Here is a 19,024-nt window from a genome sequence, read left to right as displayed (position 1 = left end):
GTAACTGTATCGAATCTCAGGGTTTTATTTATAATCCCCTCAAAGGTGGAATTAAATGAAATAAAATGTATGAAGGTCCTAATACTCGGTACTCAGTAAGTCTTGCATATACCAGATATTCAGTAAATGTTAGTTCTCTTCTTTCTCTCTTCCCCATTCCCTGCCCCCAGCCTCACACCTGAGCATTATTCTAGGCACAGCAATTAGTGACACATGGTCCCTGCCTTGAAGGAATTTACATTTCTAGTAGGAAAGATAACACCTTTGGTGAGTTCCATCAAATTGATTCCAAGAAATAAAAGACTGACCTAACAGGTATAATCAGGGTAGGTTTCACAGAAGATGTGATGTTTCATCTGTGACTTAAAGGATGAGCAAGAGAATCTCACAATGTGGAAATGTAGATGAGGGACTCTCGGCTGAGAGACATATAAATAAAGGTACAGACATGTACCAGACATGGGAAAATACCAGGTATAGTCTGGAAAAGGTGTGTAGTTCATATGGGCTGGAGTATAAGACTGATACGTGAGTGTGTGCTTAGTCGCTTCAGTCGTGTCTGACTTTGCGACCCCATGGACTGTAGCCTACCAGGCTCCTCTGTCCATGGGTTGCCATGACCTGCTCCAGGGATCTTCCCAACCCAGGGATCAAACCCATGACTCTCATCTCCTGCATTGGTGGGCGGGTTCTGTACCACTAGTGCGACCTGGGAAACCCAATAAGACTGGTAGTAGAGTTATTTTATTTTATATTTATGTAGGATTTACTACGTTAGACACTACTGTCAGTATTTCACAAACATTAATTCATTTAGTCTTCACAGTAACATCGTAGCGTTGTTATTATTATTGTTCCCATTTTAAAGATGAGGAAAACAAACACAGAAAGCTTCAATGACTTGGCCAGAGTCACCCAGCTAGTCTGAGGCAGAGCCAGGCATTGTCTCTGCGGAATCTGTGCATGGTAGCTTTATGCTGTGATGTCTCTGTATTAATTCTCCCTTCAGTGGTTGATGGATGCTTTGATCAAATGGTGGGGTTTTTTTTTTAGCATCTCTCTGCTGAGGAGTTGGCAAGAAGAAGAGAAGAGGAAAAATGCAAACTTAGTAAACCTTCAAAAGTACCAAGACCAACAAAAAGGTATAATGTGACATTATGCAAGTGTGATTTTGTTAATAATCATAAATGATTAGAAAATGTATAGAAGGAATATCTGATGTTGTAGCATTGTTGTTCACTTATTAAGTTTAAAAATACTGCTGAAAGTTAAATTTTTTTTTATTTCACTGATTGTTAATTTGGGAGACCGTAAGCAAAAGTTTTAATTTGTTCGTGTTCAATAAACATAGGATCCAATATATGTTGTGAGGGCCTTGTTTATGACAGGTGGTTATTTAACTCCTTAGACATTACAAACCAGAAACCTCATGAAATGACTAGTTCCCTCTTTGCTTGGTGGTGAATGTTAGTGAGGCTCTCTCTTTTTTTTTTTTTAATAATATAAAATATTTAGCTTGTAACATTAAGGGTCACTGTATAAATTAAATGCCTTGATTTTCTAGACCCTCACTTCCTGCAGATGACCCATGAAATAGACTGTAGTTTTGTCAAGTGTCCCTTTTAAAACAAGATATCCAGGAACACCTCTTGGTTATTTTCAGTGGAAAGAGCCCTAACACTAAGCAGTTAGATGTTCCTGGGTAAGTTACATAATGCTTTTATAAGCCTTAGGTCCTCATTTATAAAATAATAACTTTAACAGCACTGTTAGCTGTTTTAAGCATATCATATATATTAACTCATTTAATCCTCATAACAACCCTATGAAGTAGTTAATATAATCATTCCCATTTTATAAATGAGGAGACTGAGAGGCACAAAGAGGTTATATAACTTGGCCATGCTTGTTAATGGTGGTGGTGTCATTTAACCCAGGCATTAAGGCTTAAGAATCCGTGCTCCTAATCATTACATTATATATCACCTCTCTAAAAATTAAAGTCAAACTTTAGAATTGTTGTGAGAATAAATTAAATGAGATAAGCTACAGTCATCCATAAACTAGGACTCCTCATCTCATGTCCAGACATTTGATTTTCTGAATCTAAGTGTGAAACATACTGTAATTTTCCAGTCATTCTTCCAGGTAGAATCTTTTTGAATCCAGATCCACTTTTTTCATATTAGTCCTCGTAGCTTTGAATCATCAACATTTCAATAAGCTTGCCTTTTCCACCATTGGTCACTGATTAAAATGTTAAACTGAAATAATGTGAACCTCAGACATCATTGTTGAATCAGCTATGTATTACCACAATTAACCCAGTTAACCCACTCTTCATCTTACGCAGAAGAATAATCATAGCAGATGTCTTGCTTACATTTAATAACTATATTTGAGTCTTTATGAGTCTGCTAGTTTCTAGCATATTTGCTATCAAAAGTGAAATTTAGGTGTATCTATCATGACTTATATTTTCATGAGCCCATTATTCTTAGTCACCTCTTCACTTGCTAAAGGCTTGCAAAGCAGTTGTTAAATAACCCTTTCTAGAATTTTCCTCTGCTGCTTTTTTGGTGTTTTGAAAACAGGCCCAGTAATTGCCTATTCCTAGTCCTCCAGTAATTTTCCATTCTCTACAGTGCCTCAAAAAGTGTTGATGGTGGTTTCACATGATGGTTCTTCAAAGTGCTCTGGGATGTAAATGCTTTGTTTCTATTTCCTTAACTCTCTTGACTTTTTTTTTTTTTCCATTTTATTTGCGTTGATTAAGCACTTTCTAATTTGAACATCTTCCTCACTCAGCAAACCCTTTTTAAATGCCTACTGTTCTCAGTGTTTGGAATACAGTATTCAGCAAAACAAAGTGTTTCATCTCCTAGCACTAAGTCTCTGGTAGAATAGGAACTAAATAGTTCTGCTCTTTCCCAGTTAACATGAACATATTCCTTGTTTATTTGCTTTCTCTGGATGTAGCCTAACAGTTTTTATTTTTCTCAAACCTCAATTCTTTATTGGTCAAAGCCTTTCTAATATTTCTCTCATATTTATACATGTTTTTGTGTCTAGCTTTGGTTAGGTGGCCCTCTTTCTGTCTTTTATACTTCATTTTAAAAGATGAGTCTACCATAGAACTTTGTATATACATTAATTTCTTTAACAGAATTGTTTGTCATTTATTCATTCAGCAAAGATTTACTGAGTGCTTCCTTTATCCTGAACACATTGTACTGACAGAGATGTTTCTGAGAAACGTCTATCTTGAACTTCCTTTCCTATCTTATGTCAGAGTTAGGTTTCCATTGAAACCTGCTTTCAGTGTAGGACACGTCTGGCCATTTATAATGTTCTCTTTGGGTGTTGAAAGAAATTAAGACAACAAAATTACTTTCTCAAAGGTCCTATTGTTTCTCAAATTTTTAGTCAAGTCCAAAAGAACTGTGCTTCTTTCCAAAGGGTTATATCATAAATTCTCCTAGTTTATTGTTTTTCCACTTGGACAGAATTTAGGTTTAGATTATTGATGTACATTTTCAAATTTGTGAATAAATTATGTTATTGAAATTATATTAGGAATGATTTTCTTTTCTTTTTCCTTTTCCAGCTCATTTGATCCCTTCCAACTGATACCTTGTAATTTTTTCAGTGAAGAAAAGCAGGTATTATTCATTCATCACAGAATGACCATAAATAATACCCTCCTCTCTGGCATGAAATATTCTTTTTCTATGTATGCAAGGCATGTGTATATGAAAGGTTGGATAAGGCAGGGTACACTAAGGGTCAGATGAGTGATACACACGGAAAATGAGAAAGAATTTCTCCATGCTAGGGCTTTGAATTATACATGTATTTCTTTAAAAGTCTGATTTGTGCTGAGCCTTGGTTGGTAGTGAGAACTTAGTGTGATAGATAAAGGAGAAAAGGGTGGACATTCCAGTTAGAAAGAATAAAATCTCTATTTTTATGCTCCCCCATTTTTTTTTTTTTATATTTCAGGAGCCATTTCAGGTGAAAGTAGCTTCAGAAGCACTTTTAATAATGGATTTGGTAAGGATATTATATTGTGTTTACTTAGTTATTCTGATTTCCATTCTTGTGTATTTTTATTGCAGGCATAAGAGAGAGTATGGAAGACGTGTATTTTGGATCTTAACTATCCTCTTTTACAAGGAATCTAAAAATAAGTCTTTTCTTTTGGAGAAAAGCCAAACAATTGCATGTTTCCATATTTTAGAGAAAATAAATTAATGTGAGTTTTTGCAGACTGTTTCTCATCATTAACCCTATTTTAATTTCCTAGTATCCTTGTCTGCTGCCTTCTAGATAACTGCAACAAAGCACAACTCTTAAAATTTGGAGGCTCCTTGTTTTGCACTAAACTACTGAGATCTCCAATAGTTGTGTGTGTGTTCATGGTATTTTTCTATAGGAGGACCCAGAGTGGTTTTACTTTGTATCCTTATGATACCTTTCCTGTGTAGGGAGAGCAAAACAGTATCTTCATTTTGCAAATGTAAAAAAATGGCATCTTGGAGTGTTTAAATGTTTGGTTCAGTTTCTTAGCCAGCAGTAAAGATAGGTCTTAAATCCTAAGTCTGTGTATGCTGAGCCTAGCATCTGGTTCCTCTCCTGTGTTAATTCGTTTTAGAAAAGTATAATTATCATACTTGTAAATGACTCTCCTATGATAAGTGAGATTTGTTCTGGTATTTTGGCAGATGGATTTGGTTTGTATGTTTGGACTAAATCTATCTTGTATTTCTTTTAGCATGCTCATGTTTCTATGGCAGAAGTGATTGGTCTGTTAGGAGGAAGATATTCAGAAGCTGATAAAATAGTTGAGGTAAGTTTTCTCTTAAAATCTTAAAAATTATTTAGTCTTGCTGCTATACCAAGTGTTTTTATAGATTTCAGTGGATATAATTAACATATAAACTTTATGATATAAATGAGAATATACGAATGTAGAAAGTTATTTTTTCCCTGGGACTTCCCTGGTGATCCAGTGGTTAAGAATCTGACTTGCCATGCAGGGGATGCAGGTTTGATCCCTGGCCTGGAAACTGAGATCCCGCATGCTGCGGGGCAACTAAGCCTATGCTCTGCGTCATGCACAGCCATGAAAGAGCCTGTATGCCACAGCTAAGACCCGATGCAGCCAAATAAGTAAATATTTTTTTTAAAAGGAGAAACAAAGTTATGTGTTCCTGGAGGTTTCTGAACATTCCATGTATTGAACACCTGTTTTCCTTATCCACTGAGAAGGAGGGAACATTGCCAGGCCTTGGTTCCATATTGCCTTCACCAGTAAAAGCTTCAACTCCTAAAAGGTCACCTTATGATTGAAACTCGGTATGCATCATTTGCTAGAAATTACCATAAATAATAGGGGTCATTCAATGACTTTTTACAAACATTAATATGGGCTGACCAACACTTCACTTATCTGAATAGAAAAACAGATTTTGAGTTCCTAGCATACGGTCACACTTTTGGAGAGTACTTCATTTGCACGTTAAAGGCTGCCTGTGATAGAGACAAATAAAAGACTTGGCTTTAAAAAGTTTCTGTTCCTGTGTATGAATTCTGTGTAGAATTAACAGGATTTCAGTATAATCATTTAAGGATTAATCCTTTATAGGTCTGTGCAGCAGAACCATGTAACAGTCTGAGTACAGGACTGCAGTGTGAGATGGATCCTGTCTCACAGACACAAGCCTCGGAAACCTTGGCTGTCAGGGGCTATAGTGTTATTGGATGGTATCATTCTCACCCTGCCTTTGACCCTAATCCATCCTTACGAGATATTGACACTCAAGCCAAATACCAGGTGTGTTTATAGGTCTTTGTGTATATAGTCTGTAAATAATTGCACATTCTCTCCCCTCTCATTGTTTTCTATTAATTAAATATGCTTAGAAATAACATTTCTAGCAAAGTAATTACAAGAGTAATATATGTATATTGTTTAATACAGGCAAGCCATTACAGTACGGTGATAATTCTTCCCAGAGCCTTTAAAAATGATGGGCTGACTAGGACAGAGACTGGGTACAACTGAAATAATTGGAAATATCATGTATTTTGCATCTCTGGAAAAAAGTTTTGTTTTATTCTGCAGTTTTATGTTTGATATCTGGATGTTTTCACTATTGGCAACTGATTGTAACTTATTACCATATTGGTAAAGATTACAGCTGAAGGGTAGTGAATAAAATTTGTAAATGTATTCATGGAAAATGTAGATTATGTAGGCCAGGTGATCTTTTCAGGTTGGGTTGGACATATTTTGGCCTGAAGAGTTTAGGGTATGGAATAAATTTAATCTAGTTGCTGTTTGGAAGTGAAGTTTCTAACACACCTTTGCATTCCCTTTTCCTCTATTAGGTGTATAAAATGTTGGTATGGTTAAATACTGACTTTTAAGTTTATGTAGTTGAACTAATTTTACTTTTTTTTTTTTAATTGTAGAGTTACTTCTCCAGAGGCGGTGCAAAGTTCATTGGGATGATTGTTAGTCCTTATAATCGAAATAATCCTTTACCTTATTCTCAGATTACCTGCCTGGTTATAAGTGATGAAATTAGCCCAGATGGCTCTTATCGTAAGTTTTCAACAAAAACAGTTCTACTTTTACTTTGATTTTTTTGAATCTTACAAATCACAGAATTTATACCTAGGCAGAGCAATTTGATGGAAAAGTCTGTGTCCTCAACTAGGGAGTCACTGTTTGCATACCATGTAGTACAGCCACCCTCTTTCCTTTTATGATTTCCTCCTACAGTGAAGCCCCCACTGTTACCACGGCCACTGGGCGAAAACATTACAATGCAGTGATAACTTACAGCCAGCTAGTGTGTACATGAGGTCCTGGAGACACTGCAGGAAGCAGAACAGGCAAAACCTCTTCTGTTTTCTTGAACATTTTTTGGTAAATGCAGTTTCACTTTCTGTGCAATGGCATTCAAATGAATAAAAAGATAAAAAGAACAGTGACCACCCTACCACATGCTCTCCATGACCTCCCAGCTTAGGCTCAACGGTGCTTATTTTTATATCTATCTCAAGAAAGAATTTGGGTTGGTTTAGCCCATCATGACTCAGTTCCTTTGGGACTTATGTCCCCTGCTGTTCCAATCAGCTCTAGCTGGATAAGGAATTAGACTAAGAAAAGTAGGGATGTTTAAGATGGGAATGCAGATAGAAGTGAAAGATTAGAGGAAACAGCTAACATCTCTAGGATATTTTCTTTTCATCCTAATACCACTGCTCTATGGTATTAGGTATTAGGTATAGACTGACTCTACTGTCTCTGGATGCTGTCACTCTACATTATATTCTTTCCATTAGCTCATGAGCCCCTTGAACGTAGATACTATATTGTACTCATTTATTCTACTCTCAGTTTCTAGCCCAGCGCATGGTGTAATGTAGATTTAACAAATTAATTTCTTCATTCTTAATGATGTCACTCGGATGCCCTGTCTGTGGTGAAGACCCCAGCACCACTACCCTCCATCTCATTTACTGTTAGTTTCTGTTCTTTGTGCACCTGCAACATTTGTTTCCTGCCTTCATGGTTATTTTCATCTTTTAATATAATTTATTTAGCCTGTCTCACTAAACTGTGAGCCCCAAAGAGCAGGAACTACATCTTTGTGTCTCCTGTAGCACCTAATCAGTTGCCTTACATGTAAGAAGTGGTCAGTGCTCTATATAGTTTTATTGAATGAGTAGTACTGACATTAACTTTTCCAAAATGCCCATTTTGAGCATATCACACACACATACATATATATATGTGTGTGTGTGTATGTATCATTCTTTACCCCAGTATAATTTTACAAAAAGTTACAAAAGGAAGAGTCACAGTAAAATTGTTCTCAGTTTAAATCTGTCTTAATATCACATACTGCTAGATTTTGTGAGTGAACCTCTACTGTGCTGTTTATACATTCACCTGTGGCTACATATGATGGCTTAAATTAATTAGAATTAAATGAAATGTAAAATTTAGTTCGTAGAATCCTACTTCTGGTCAAAATGAAGTAACAAGGACCTGTCTGATACAACCGAAAAACTGGACAAAAGAAAACAATGGTATTTATAACATCAAGCAGTGAAGGATATGATTGTTCAGAGATGGGAAGCATAAAAGCGAGCCTAAGTTACCCTGGCTTATTAACTTTAAAAGAACTTCCAGGTATGGCACAAGGAGGAGAAACCCACCCAGAATCTAGCTGACTCTGAGTTGACATGATGGAGATAAGACCAAGGAGACCAGGGCAACTAAATTTGCAGGACAGAGTACCAGAGAGCAGAATGCCACTTGGAGAAACTCCAGAGATGTATAGAAGGTTCAGATTTAGTGTTTAGCAAGATATAGACCAATGCTTGTGTGTGAAGAAACTACCCCAAATGAGAAGGAATCACCCAAAAGATGAGCAGGCCCAGTGCTGGAGGCTCACGTAAGCTCCTGTCAGACAGCACACAAGTGTCCATGTGAACAGCACTGCAGAAAGTTCTCTTGAGTAGAGCTGCCTCTTCCATTGTTAACACTGCTTATTAGGTCTTAATCCTTGGTCCTTTGCTCCTCTTGGAAACCTTCTGGTTCAAGAATTAATTAAAATTTCTCACAAGCCATGTGATACCTTGTATTACAGTACTTTGAACTGGGTGCTTGACATATTTATTTGTGTGTTCATTTATTCATTAATTTATGTCTGATGGCTAATCATTTCTCTACTTGTAATAGGCAGGAAATATACTTAGTGATTAGTTTTATTCTGACACTTAAGTGGATAAAAATAATCAGTGCATATATGTGTAATTGAATCATTTTGCTATATACTTGAAAATAGCATATTATCAATTAATTATACCTCAATTTTAAAAAATAATAAGCCTATCAAAAGTAATCAGTACAAAAGGAAATTTTTACTGGTTTAGTACCTTTTTTTAACTTATAAAATACTCATTACCAAATAGAGATGTATAATATGTGTGTGTGTGTGTGTGTATTTTCTTTTTTATGAGCACAGACTGCAAATGCATTTATTTATTTACTTCTATTTTGGTCTCATTTTTTACTTCCATTAAGAATAGGAGTTGCTTACCTGGACTCAGATCCCAGCTCTGACATGCTTTGTTATTTTACCTAGGGCAGGTTACTTAATATCGCTCATTCTTTGCCACATCTGTAAAATGAAAAAAAATGATTACCTTCCTTATGGGGCATTGTAGAGACTGTCAGTAATGCATATAAGTGCTTAGTAAATAATAGGTCTAAAGTAGGTAGTTACAATTATAGCTATAGCCTGTGCTTGGTAATCAAAACATATCAAGTAAATGATTGTTATCACAAAAGGAGTTTGTGTAGTAGCTTATGTATTATAATGTGTCACTCAAGTTCTTGGAGGGGGAAAACAAAATGGAAGAGAATTGAGAAATGAAAAAAATCAGCTATCATCATGCTGTTTGTTCCCTTCTCTCCTTCCATACACCTGAAAAAAAATGGGGAGAAAAAGCCTTTTTAGAGCATATTGACAAATTATGTTTGCATTGTATGGAAGTATAGTTATGATTCTTTTTTTTCCCCTAGTACCTTCTGATTTGCTGGCATTTTATTTACTTGAAAAGCTTTATGATGGCAAAAATGCAAGTTGAGAGGCAGTATGATGTAAAGGTTAAGAACATAATCTTGAGCCAAACTGCCTGACTTGAAATCCTGGCTCTCTCTCTTGCTAGTTATGTATGAATAAGTCCAAGAGCAGATTATTTAATATAGCCTTTCTGTGGCTCAGTGTCATAAAAAAAGAAAAGGGAATAATACTGGTTGCTAGTTCATGTGGTGTTAGCGTTAGTCGCTCAGTCATGTCCGACTCTTTGCAATCCCATTGACTGTAGCTCCTCTGTCCATGGATTCTCCAGACAAGAATACTGGAGTGGGTTGCCATTCCCTTCTCCAAGCTAGTTCATGTAAGTGGCCTTTATTGTTGTTATTCAGTCGCTAAGTCAAGTCTGGCTCTTTGTGACCCTGTGGACTGTAGCACACCAGGCTCCTCTGTCCTCCATTGTCTCTCAGAGTTTGCTCAGATTCCTGTACATTGAGTCAGTAATGCTATCTAACCTTCTCATACTCTGCCACCCCCTTCTCCTATTGCCTTCAGTCCTTCCCAGCATCAGGGTCTTTTCCAGTGAGTCAGTTCTTCGCATCAGGTGGCCGAAGTATTGGAGCTTCAGCTTCAGCTCAGTCCTTCCAATGAATATTCAGGACTTCCTTTACTGGTTGGATTTCTTTAACTGGTTGGGTCTCCTTGCAGTCCAAGGGACTCTCAAGAGTCTCGTCCAACACCACAATTCAAAAGCATCAGTTCTGTGGTGCTCAACCTTCTTTATGGTCCAGCTCTCATTTCCATACATGACTACTGGAAAAACCATAGCTTTGACTAGACGGACCTTTTTTGGCAAAGTGATGTCTCTATTTTTGAGTACGCTGTCTAGGTTTGTCATAGCTTTCCTTGCAAGGAGCAGGCATCTTCTGATTTCATGGCTGCAGTCACCATCTGTAGTGATCTGGGAGCCCAAGAAAAGGAAATCTGTTACTGCTTTCACTTTTCCCTCTTCTACTTGCCATGATTTTCGTTTGAATGTCAAGTTTAAATCCAGGTTTTTCACTCTCCTCTTTCACCTTCATCAAGAGGCTCTTTAGTTCCTCTTCACTTTCTGCCATTAGTATGGTATCATCTGCGTTTCTGAGGTTGTTGAAATTTCTCCCAGCAGTCTTGATTCCAGCTTGTGATTTATCCTGCCCAGCATTTCGCATGGTGTACTCTGCATATAAGTAAAATAAGCAGGGTGACAGTATTCAGCCTTGTCATACTCCTTTTCCAGTTTGTAACCAGTCCATTGTTCCATGTCCAGTTTTAACTGTCCCTTCTTGACCCACGTAAAAGTGTCTCTGGAGTCAGGTACCGGTGGTCTGGTACTCCCATCTCTTTAAGAATTTTCCACAATTTGTTGTGATCCACACAGTCAGAGACTTTAGTGTAGTCATTGAAACAGATGTTTTTCTGAAACTCCCTTGCTTTCTCCATGATCCAGTGCATGTTGGCAATTTGATCTCTCGTTCTCTGCCTCTTGAAACCCAGTTTATATATCTGGAAGTTCTCGGTTTCTGTACTGCTAAAGTCTAGCTTGAAGGATTTTGAGCATAACCTTGCTAGCATGTGAAATGGGCACAATTGTACAGTTGTTTAGACATTCTTTGGCATTGCCTTTCTTTGGGATTGGAATGAAAACTGACCTTTTCTAGTCCTGTAGCTACTGCTGTGTAAGTGGCCTTACATCCATACAAAATCCATACAAAAGTCCCCTCTAGGGACTTTTCTGGTGGTCCACTGGCTAGGACTCCATGCTCCCAATGGAGGGGGCTCAGTTCCAACCCCTTGTCAGGGAACTGTATCCTGGATGCCATAGCTAAGACCCCGTACAGCCAAATTAATTAATTAAAGAAAAATACTTTTATATAAAGCCTGGCACATAGTAAGCATTATACCAGTGTTACTATTATTGTATTGGCCTTTGGTAATGAATCACCTGAGCTTTTTAAATATACCACAAATATAACTACATGGGGATTTTGAAGGATATATGAGAAATTACTAAGTAGGCTCATCTTTTGGTATTTTTGCCTTTCTAACTTATGTAAGTGATATCTACCCTTTGGACTTGTTTCCTCCAGAGTTTATGTGACTCAAGTGATGTTACTGCCTCTCCAGAATTAAATCTAGTCCCTCCCTGCCTAGTCTTACGTCAGCACACAGAGGGAGGTGGAATGAATGTAGGCTTAGAAGTCAGACAAGACTGCTGGAGTGTGAAATCCAAGCTCTTCGCTTTACTAGTGGAAACAGCTTGTTCAACCCGTCTCAGCCTCAGTTTTATGTGTTAAATAGGAATAATGCTACCTATCTTATAGCACTGTGTTGATAATCTGTGTTTTAAAAAAAGTCATTGGGATGGAACATAGCTTGGTTTGCCTAAATCAATCCCTGTTTAAGCCTATGGTTCTGGCAAGTACATCTAAGTGCCCACTTTCACTCCAGAAGCCTCTTGCTTTGGATGATGATTTATATGATCATCTTACCTGTCACAGTTCTTTGCATAGAATTGTCATGCAAATGGCACTGTTCCTTTTCTTTATTAATTGCTTGGCATTAATAGGCTTAATGGACCAAGTTCAACCAGGCAATGCATAATTAATGAATGCCTCCTATGTTTAAAGTGCTGCTTAGTTGGTCTGCCAAGTTGCAATTGTGAAAACAGTGATGGGAATTGTAAGTAATTAAAAGGAGATTGGAGATTCAAGCAATAGTTGGTAAAAATGTGCTTCTTTATGCTGTTCTAGGTTTACCTTATAAATTTGAAGTACAACAGATGTTAGAAGAACCTCGTTGGGAGTTAGTGTTTGAAAAGACAAGATGGATAATAGAAAAATACAGGCTATCCCGGAGGTATGTGCTGTGGTTTGAGAGGGTTGCACATCTGCAGTGTTCTCATTAAACTATGTTTTAGGGAAAACCCAAGTTAAATATAAAATTGTGATGTATGGCATCAGTGATAGTTTATTACAAAACTAATGTGTTTATAGTATTTGTTTCATTGGTTTGTTTTCATATTTCTTCCAACAGCAGTGTCCCCATGGATAAAATCTTTCGCCGAGATTCTGACCTGACTTGTTTGCAGAAAGTAAGCTTCCTTCAGTTTTATTGGTTTCATTGTTCATAGATTCTAAAGCTGTTCATCTTGATGTGTTTTCCCATGATGCCTGATGCTTTGTGGATACATTTTCTGTGTGTTTCTTTTATTGCTTTTTCCTTTCTAAATTTAATTTCTAGGAGATAATTAGTAATGTGTTTTGTTGCCCACGCTTGCATATAGAAATAATATTGTTTTAGAACAAAATTTGTCAATGTTGGCTGATTACTATTGTACACAATGGAGAGCATTTTTCTTATTTAATTAAATTCAAAAGCACCATGTTCCCATTTAGCTTTAACAATTGATCATTTTTAAAAGTGGTAGTATAAATCTGACAAATTTAAATGGTCATTTTACTTAACTTCTGGTAGAAAATAAGAGTCTTGAATTATTTTATTTCATTTCTAGTTTTGTTTCTATGAGTGTATTGAGAGATTGGCAAGATTGGTCTTTCTTTTTTTCTTTTAGTAACAGTTTGGAAATAGAAAATTTTAACTTACTAAGTTTCTTCTTTAATATTTTTTACCCCCTCCTATTGTAGTCACTTTCTCTTTGTTCTATTGGAAGATTAATATACACATTTCCCAGGAACTAGACTCTGGCATCCTATATTTGAAATGGTAGAATCTTGTATTTTAATGTACATAGATTTTTATCCCATAGGATTCTTTGCTTTGTAAATAAAACTACTTAAAGCAAATCCACAAGTTCGTAGAAAGCATGATACATACAGTCTCAAGATTATCTCTTTATATAAAATCAGAACTAACCTAAGCATTCCTCAACAATGGTTTCCTATACTTCAGCTGTATGATTATTAAACACAAATTTATCCTCAACCTCCTCAACCTCCTAGGAGAGTGTTTCTAATTTAAGCACTAGAATTTTTCTAAGTTAAGCACTATAAAATAGATTTGCAAAGGGATAAAATGATAGTAATGCAAACCCTCTTCTTGTACTTTTATGTATTTCAATATAAAACTTTTCTTTTCAACTAGCTTTTGGAGTGTCTGAGGAAAACTCTGAGCAAAGTGACCAATTGCTTCATTGCTGAAGAATTCTTGACTCAAATAGAAAATTTATTCCTTTCCAGTTACCAAAGCAATCCAGAGAATGGAGTGGCTGAAGAGAACTGTACTGTGGGGCAAAAGGAATTGTTAATGTAATTATCTTAAAGTAAGATATTTTACTCTTGACACGGTAGATCCTACTTTGAGAGTTATAACCTTGAAATTATTGTTTAACTGTGGTACAATTTTGACTTTTTTTTGCTAGTTCATGAAATCCAAACTTCACCACATACACCATCTGGCAAGAAAGAGAGCTGGACTTGTTTTCATATGTGGTACTCAGAGTGTTGTGTGAAGTGGGGTCGGCCTGCAGGCGCAGTCTTCCACGGCCAGTCAGGGCGTGAACTGGAGGGTGGCCTCCCTGCTGTCTTCAGGTTGATGAATGGATTGTGTCTCGAATTTTTGCTTCCCCTGAACTAGTCATTCCAGTTTTGCTGTCTCGTGTCTCATTAGGAGCACCTCTGTTCTCTTCATGTGTTTTTTTGAGGCTTGTTTATGGTTGCAGATGAGATGTGGGTGGGTGGTCACTGAAATAATGAACATGGTTGAGAACTGCTGGTTTAATGAATCTAACAGCATGCTATGCGAGGCCAGGGGAGGCCTGGAGAAGAGACCTAAAGGAGAGAATCAAATGACCAGCTGTTTAATTACAGATATTTGCTTCCATTTTACTTTATAACTGCACTGCTATAGGATGTGCCATTTTATCAGCTGTAGCATTTTGTCAGGCTTTGAGATACATAATATAAGGAGCTTCAGCTATAGGTGCCACTTAACTAGTGTTTGTGATAAAACTCAGTTAACTAGAACACAGGTAATCATAACAAACTAGATTTTTTATTTTTCCTCCTCCTACCTGCTATGAGGAGAAAGAGGCAAATTACAGTAAAGCTTAAATAAATCAGATTTGATTTTAAAAACAAAAAATCCTTCCAGGACATATTATGTATTGAGCCCAGTTCTGTATACTTGCTGAATCCAGAACAGGGGTCAGTGGACCTTTTATATAAAGGGGAAGTTAATAACTTAGGCTTGGCAGACTGCATACCATCTCTGTCGATCATTCTTTATATTTTTTAACAGCTCTTTCAAAATGTAAAACCATTTTTAATTCATGAGCCTCATAAAAGACAGGTTGCTGGCTGTTGTCTTCCAAACCCTGCTCCAGAGGATTGCAAATATTTAGAATTTATTTTCAAGTGCATGAGCCTGAGCCACTGAAAGGTCTTGCATCATCTTCATCAGTTCTGTTGCATCTAATCTGTGTATGATCTGTAATTTTACCTTTTTTTGGTTTAATGAATATCCAAGGAAAATAAGTCAGTGTTGGAAGGAGCAGTGAGCCAGTTTTAGATGATCTGGGTCTTGACTCAGTCTTGTGAATTGGGGGAATATAGTCTACCTTCTCTGGGCCTAAATTCATGTTTAACTGAGGTCTACATTATCTTCCCTGTGTCCTACGAGGTCTAAAATCTTGTAATTCACTCTAATCGTTGGACTTATTCACCTGGAGGTTATATTTTGAGATGGTACAGTCCCAAAGTTAATTTTAAGTGTTTTTTAAGGAAAGTGGCAGTATTTTCCGTTTTTCTACATTCATTTAGGATAAACAGTGAAACATAACTTACAAAGCAGTTACTGTGGGGACCAGGGATATTAGAACTGTAGACCAAAAATAGGAAACCTGAGTTCTTACCCGAATTCTCTTACCAGCTTTGTTATGTGACAATCACATAACCTTCTGTATGTCAGGCTCCTCACCTGTAATTCAAGGGCAGAAAGTGTGCTTCTGTAAAAGGTAGTGGTTCATTCCTTTGTACTCTTCCTTCTGACATGTTTTCTTCATTATACCTCAGGAACAGACCCTAGAAAGTGGTATTAACTAGCTTTCTTAATTGACATTTCCCTGTTATATTGATGGATTGGGGTTGGAAGATAGTGAAAATTAAGAATTCTTTTCTCAGTCTGGGTCTTCTGCCTGCTTGTGGGTTACTACATTTAGTAACCTAAGCCATACTATGAGGAGCTCAAACATGGTACTGTTCAGAGTTTAGTGCTTTGGGAGCATAGTTTTTTTAAGTAATACTTCCTGACTTTTTTTTTTTGATAATAGAGTACATTTATCCTTTTAGAAGATAATTTTTAAAAAACAGAAACCATATTTAACATTGTAGTATAAACCTTTCATTTTTTTTAACATCATGTAATTTTGAATACAGTCTGTGATATTTTCCTCCCCTCCTCCCTCATTCATTCCTTTATATTTTTCTTATGATAGTCTTAAAACATTTTTGCAGCTCTTGGTGCCCACATTCCTATCGCTGCCAACCTTGGCCTGCCGAGGGCAGTAGGAATCAAACCTTGAGAAGCACGGGAAGTCTCGGACTGAGTGGCAGAGTGGGAGTTTAAGAGGCAGGGTCTCAGAGGGAAGCCTTCCTCTAGCAATGTTTACAGAGTGGAGATAGGACCTGAAAACATCAGAGTCTCTTCGTCCTGATTTGGTCCTTACTTTTGTGCAATGACAATAAAATAAGGAGCTTCGTTTTGTTTTTTTTCTTTTTCCAGCTTGCCTACTGGAAATTGACATTATGATTACTTCACTAGTATTAGCTCTCTTTTAGTCTCATCCCAAAGTAATATTCAAAAAAAGAAAAATCAGTGGAATAAGATTCGCAAGACCAGAGGCTGCCCCTGGGTCATTTCAGCCTTGGCCCATCGGCCCTCAGTGCTGCACTGTAGCTTCCGTGGGCCTTAGACACTTTGGCCTTTTTGACCCTCTTCTTCCACAGAAAAACTACTAAAAATCAATGTTACAACTGCATTTGTATAAAATGAATTTAATATTGTATATGCATACATCCTCCCATCTGAAAGTGTTTTTTGTGTTATAAATTTAAAAGAAATTAAAACATTTGGGAGGGCCTCTAAATGTATTATAAACATGAGACCTGGTGCCTAATAGCTCAGTTGGCCCTGCCTATATTCTGTTACCCCTCCCCTATAAACTGACCTCACAAACCCTAGCGGAGCTTTGCCACACAGCCAAAAACACTGCAGTTCCTGTGGCTTTAGATCCATAGACATGAGCTTTGGTCTTGACTGACTCCACCAACATTCAGGACTTAGTTGGAACCATTCATCCCCCAAAGAAAGATGGGCTGAAGTGGCTAATTTTAGTTTTCAGGTGGATATTTTGTTCTGACTCTTATTACGAGTCACGGCTCCTGCCACCCTTTCTTCCTGCATTTCCCTCAAGCTCTTTTTTCATCCCCACTCCCTCAGTTGTCACCTGTCAGTGTGTAGCTATGAGATCCGCCATTGTCACGTGTTGAAAGCAAGGCCTGGAGAATGGAATTGAACAGAAGCATTCTTGTTTCCCAGAAGCTGACTAATGCTGCCCCAGCCTTCTCTCCGTAACTTTCCTCCCCCCCAGGAGTGGGGCAAGGGCTGTGACGCACAGGTTGTTTGGGCAGCGAGGAGACTGTGGGCTCGGCATGCCACCCTGAGTGGGCCTCCTGCTCTTCAGTTCACCTTCTTCCTGTTTATCTTGCTGGGTCCTCATGAGCTGAGCTGGAGAACCCGGAGAAGCCGGTACAGGCAGGAGGCCCTAGGACTGATGCTCTGTCGCGTCCCTACACCACCCGGAAGGTAGCTACCGTCTCAGGACACACCCAGCTGGTGTTACCTATACTCTTCTCTACCCAGAGCTAGAGGCTCAATCTAGAGTCACACATTATGACATTTAGGAAAACTTACTTCACACAAGCACAAAGATAAAAAGACATACATTTGTGTCATCATCTGTTCCATCAGAGGTAATACAGCATTTAACAAAGAAATGTGATCATTTCCAGTTTACAGTAGTTTAATAGCTTTCTTACAAATTAATATCATATTTTGCAATATTTCCAGAAAACCACTGTGGAGAATAATGTAATATGCTTTAGCATCATTCCTTACCTTTTCTTAAAGGTTTTTTCATTTAACCTGTAATTTGGGCTTTCTGGTATTTTCTAAATCTTTTCTTTTAAGCTTCCTTAAATCCTTTCTAGAGCAAGGCAAAGAGTAAGTATGTTATCCCAGCTAAGTCAGGAGAAAGTCAAATATCCCAGAGAAGCTGTGATTATGCCAGGGGCTCTATACCAAACTAAATTTGAGAAGGTAAAATTAATTCATGATATGTGGGTTGTTTTATTCCTTTGACTATATTTATGAATATATTCATAAGAACTCTTAATTTCTGCCAAAAAAAAAAAAAAAAAATGCCTGATCTGCCATCTTTGAGGTTTCCTGGAGTACTCTCTTAGGAATTAAGAAACATGTTAACTGTGATCTTACAGTTTGTATTCCTGTTTCATAGGTTACCACAGAACATTTGTTTCAGATGAATCATAAAATAATATTTAGATTCTAGCATGAATTAAATAGATGGGTCAAATATATCTTTAAATTTGTGGATCTGATGTGTGAATTGTGTATTATGTACAAGTTTACCATGATTATTGATAAGCCTGTTGCTGTTGTTTTCCCCAAATGTTATTAATATCAGTGTTTATGGAATTTCTTTTATTAGTTTGAATCTTGGAATGTTCTGTACTAAAATATAATTTAAACCATTTTGTACAATTAAATATGATGCCATGTTGTGTATATCTGTATTAAAGAATATTGTAAATATTAATGTTTGTACAATTATGAAAGCTTTTCCTCAAAATAAGTGAATTCTCCTCCTTGTACTTAAATTGTGACATAAAATAACTGGTTTTAAACTTTGGGGTTTTATCTTATAAGAATTTAAGGGAAACATTCTAAAGATTCTATATAAATAAAATTTTGAAAATAAAGTGGTGAATCATTTGGTCTCTGTCTAAATTATTAGCAGCATACACGCTGATTACAAACAATGCCCCCATTAATTCAGCAAATATTTGCTGAGCATTTTAGGGACACAAAGGTGAATAAGGTCTTGGTTCCTTTCCACAAGAATCCTACTCCCTAATCCTACTACCTGATAAATGAGAAGCATATAGAACTGACATGGGTAGGTAAGACACTAAGATAAAAACAGGAACTGATTATAAATGCCTGTAAGACTGCAAGGGTAAGAGGTGTGTAGATAGATAAATGAGAACTCTTTAGAATGTAAGCAGTGAGATTGATTGCCTGAAAGATCACCTTTAAACCTTAAT

The 19,024-nt window shown here is 37.0% G+C and overlaps 1 protein-coding gene across 5 annotated transcripts in view; it reads left to right on the top strand.

Annotated features, from left to right (window-relative positions):
- MYSM1 (Myb-like, SWIRM and MPN domains 1) overlaps window positions 1–18,679 on the top strand; it is a 41,734-nt gene extending 23,055 nt beyond the window's left edge. For 3 of the 5 annotated variants that reach the window (XM_010855878.1, XM_010855874.1, XM_010855877.1), the window contains 10 exons: window positions 1,054–1,142; window positions 3,608–3,662; window positions 4,003–4,053; window positions 4,775–4,849; window positions 5,648–5,836; window positions 6,478–6,610; window positions 12,413–12,518; window positions 12,696–12,753; window positions 13,764–13,927; window positions 14,041–18,679. In XM_010855878.1, the coding sequence (XP_010854180.1) occupies window positions 1,054–1,142; window positions 3,608–3,662; window positions 4,003–4,053; window positions 4,775–4,849; window positions 5,648–5,836; window positions 6,478–6,610; window positions 12,413–12,518; window positions 12,696–12,753; window positions 13,764–13,927; window positions 14,041–14,047 (927 nt within the window). In that variant the 3' untranslated portion in view covers window positions 14,048–18,679. Of the gene's footprint in view, window positions 1–1,053; window positions 1,143–3,607; window positions 3,663–4,002; window positions 4,054–4,774; window positions 4,850–5,647; window positions 5,837–6,477; window positions 6,611–12,412; window positions 12,519–12,695; window positions 12,754–13,763 lie in introns of all 5 variants that reach the window. The other 2 variants (XM_010855876.1, XM_010855875.1) reach the window with 2 other exon arrangements.
- Window positions 18,680–19,024: the final 345 nt, after the last annotated feature.

The sequence above is a fragment of the Bison bison genome, unplaced genomic scaffold, assembly GCF_000754665.1.
Source record: "Bison bison bison isolate TAMUID 2011002044 unplaced genomic scaffold, Bison_UMD1.0 scf7180017864369, whole genome shotgun sequence".
Lineage (NCBI taxonomy): Eukaryota > Metazoa > Chordata > Mammalia > Artiodactyla > Bovidae > Bison > Bison bison.
This window is presented reverse-complemented; position numbering and strand designations above follow the sequence as displayed.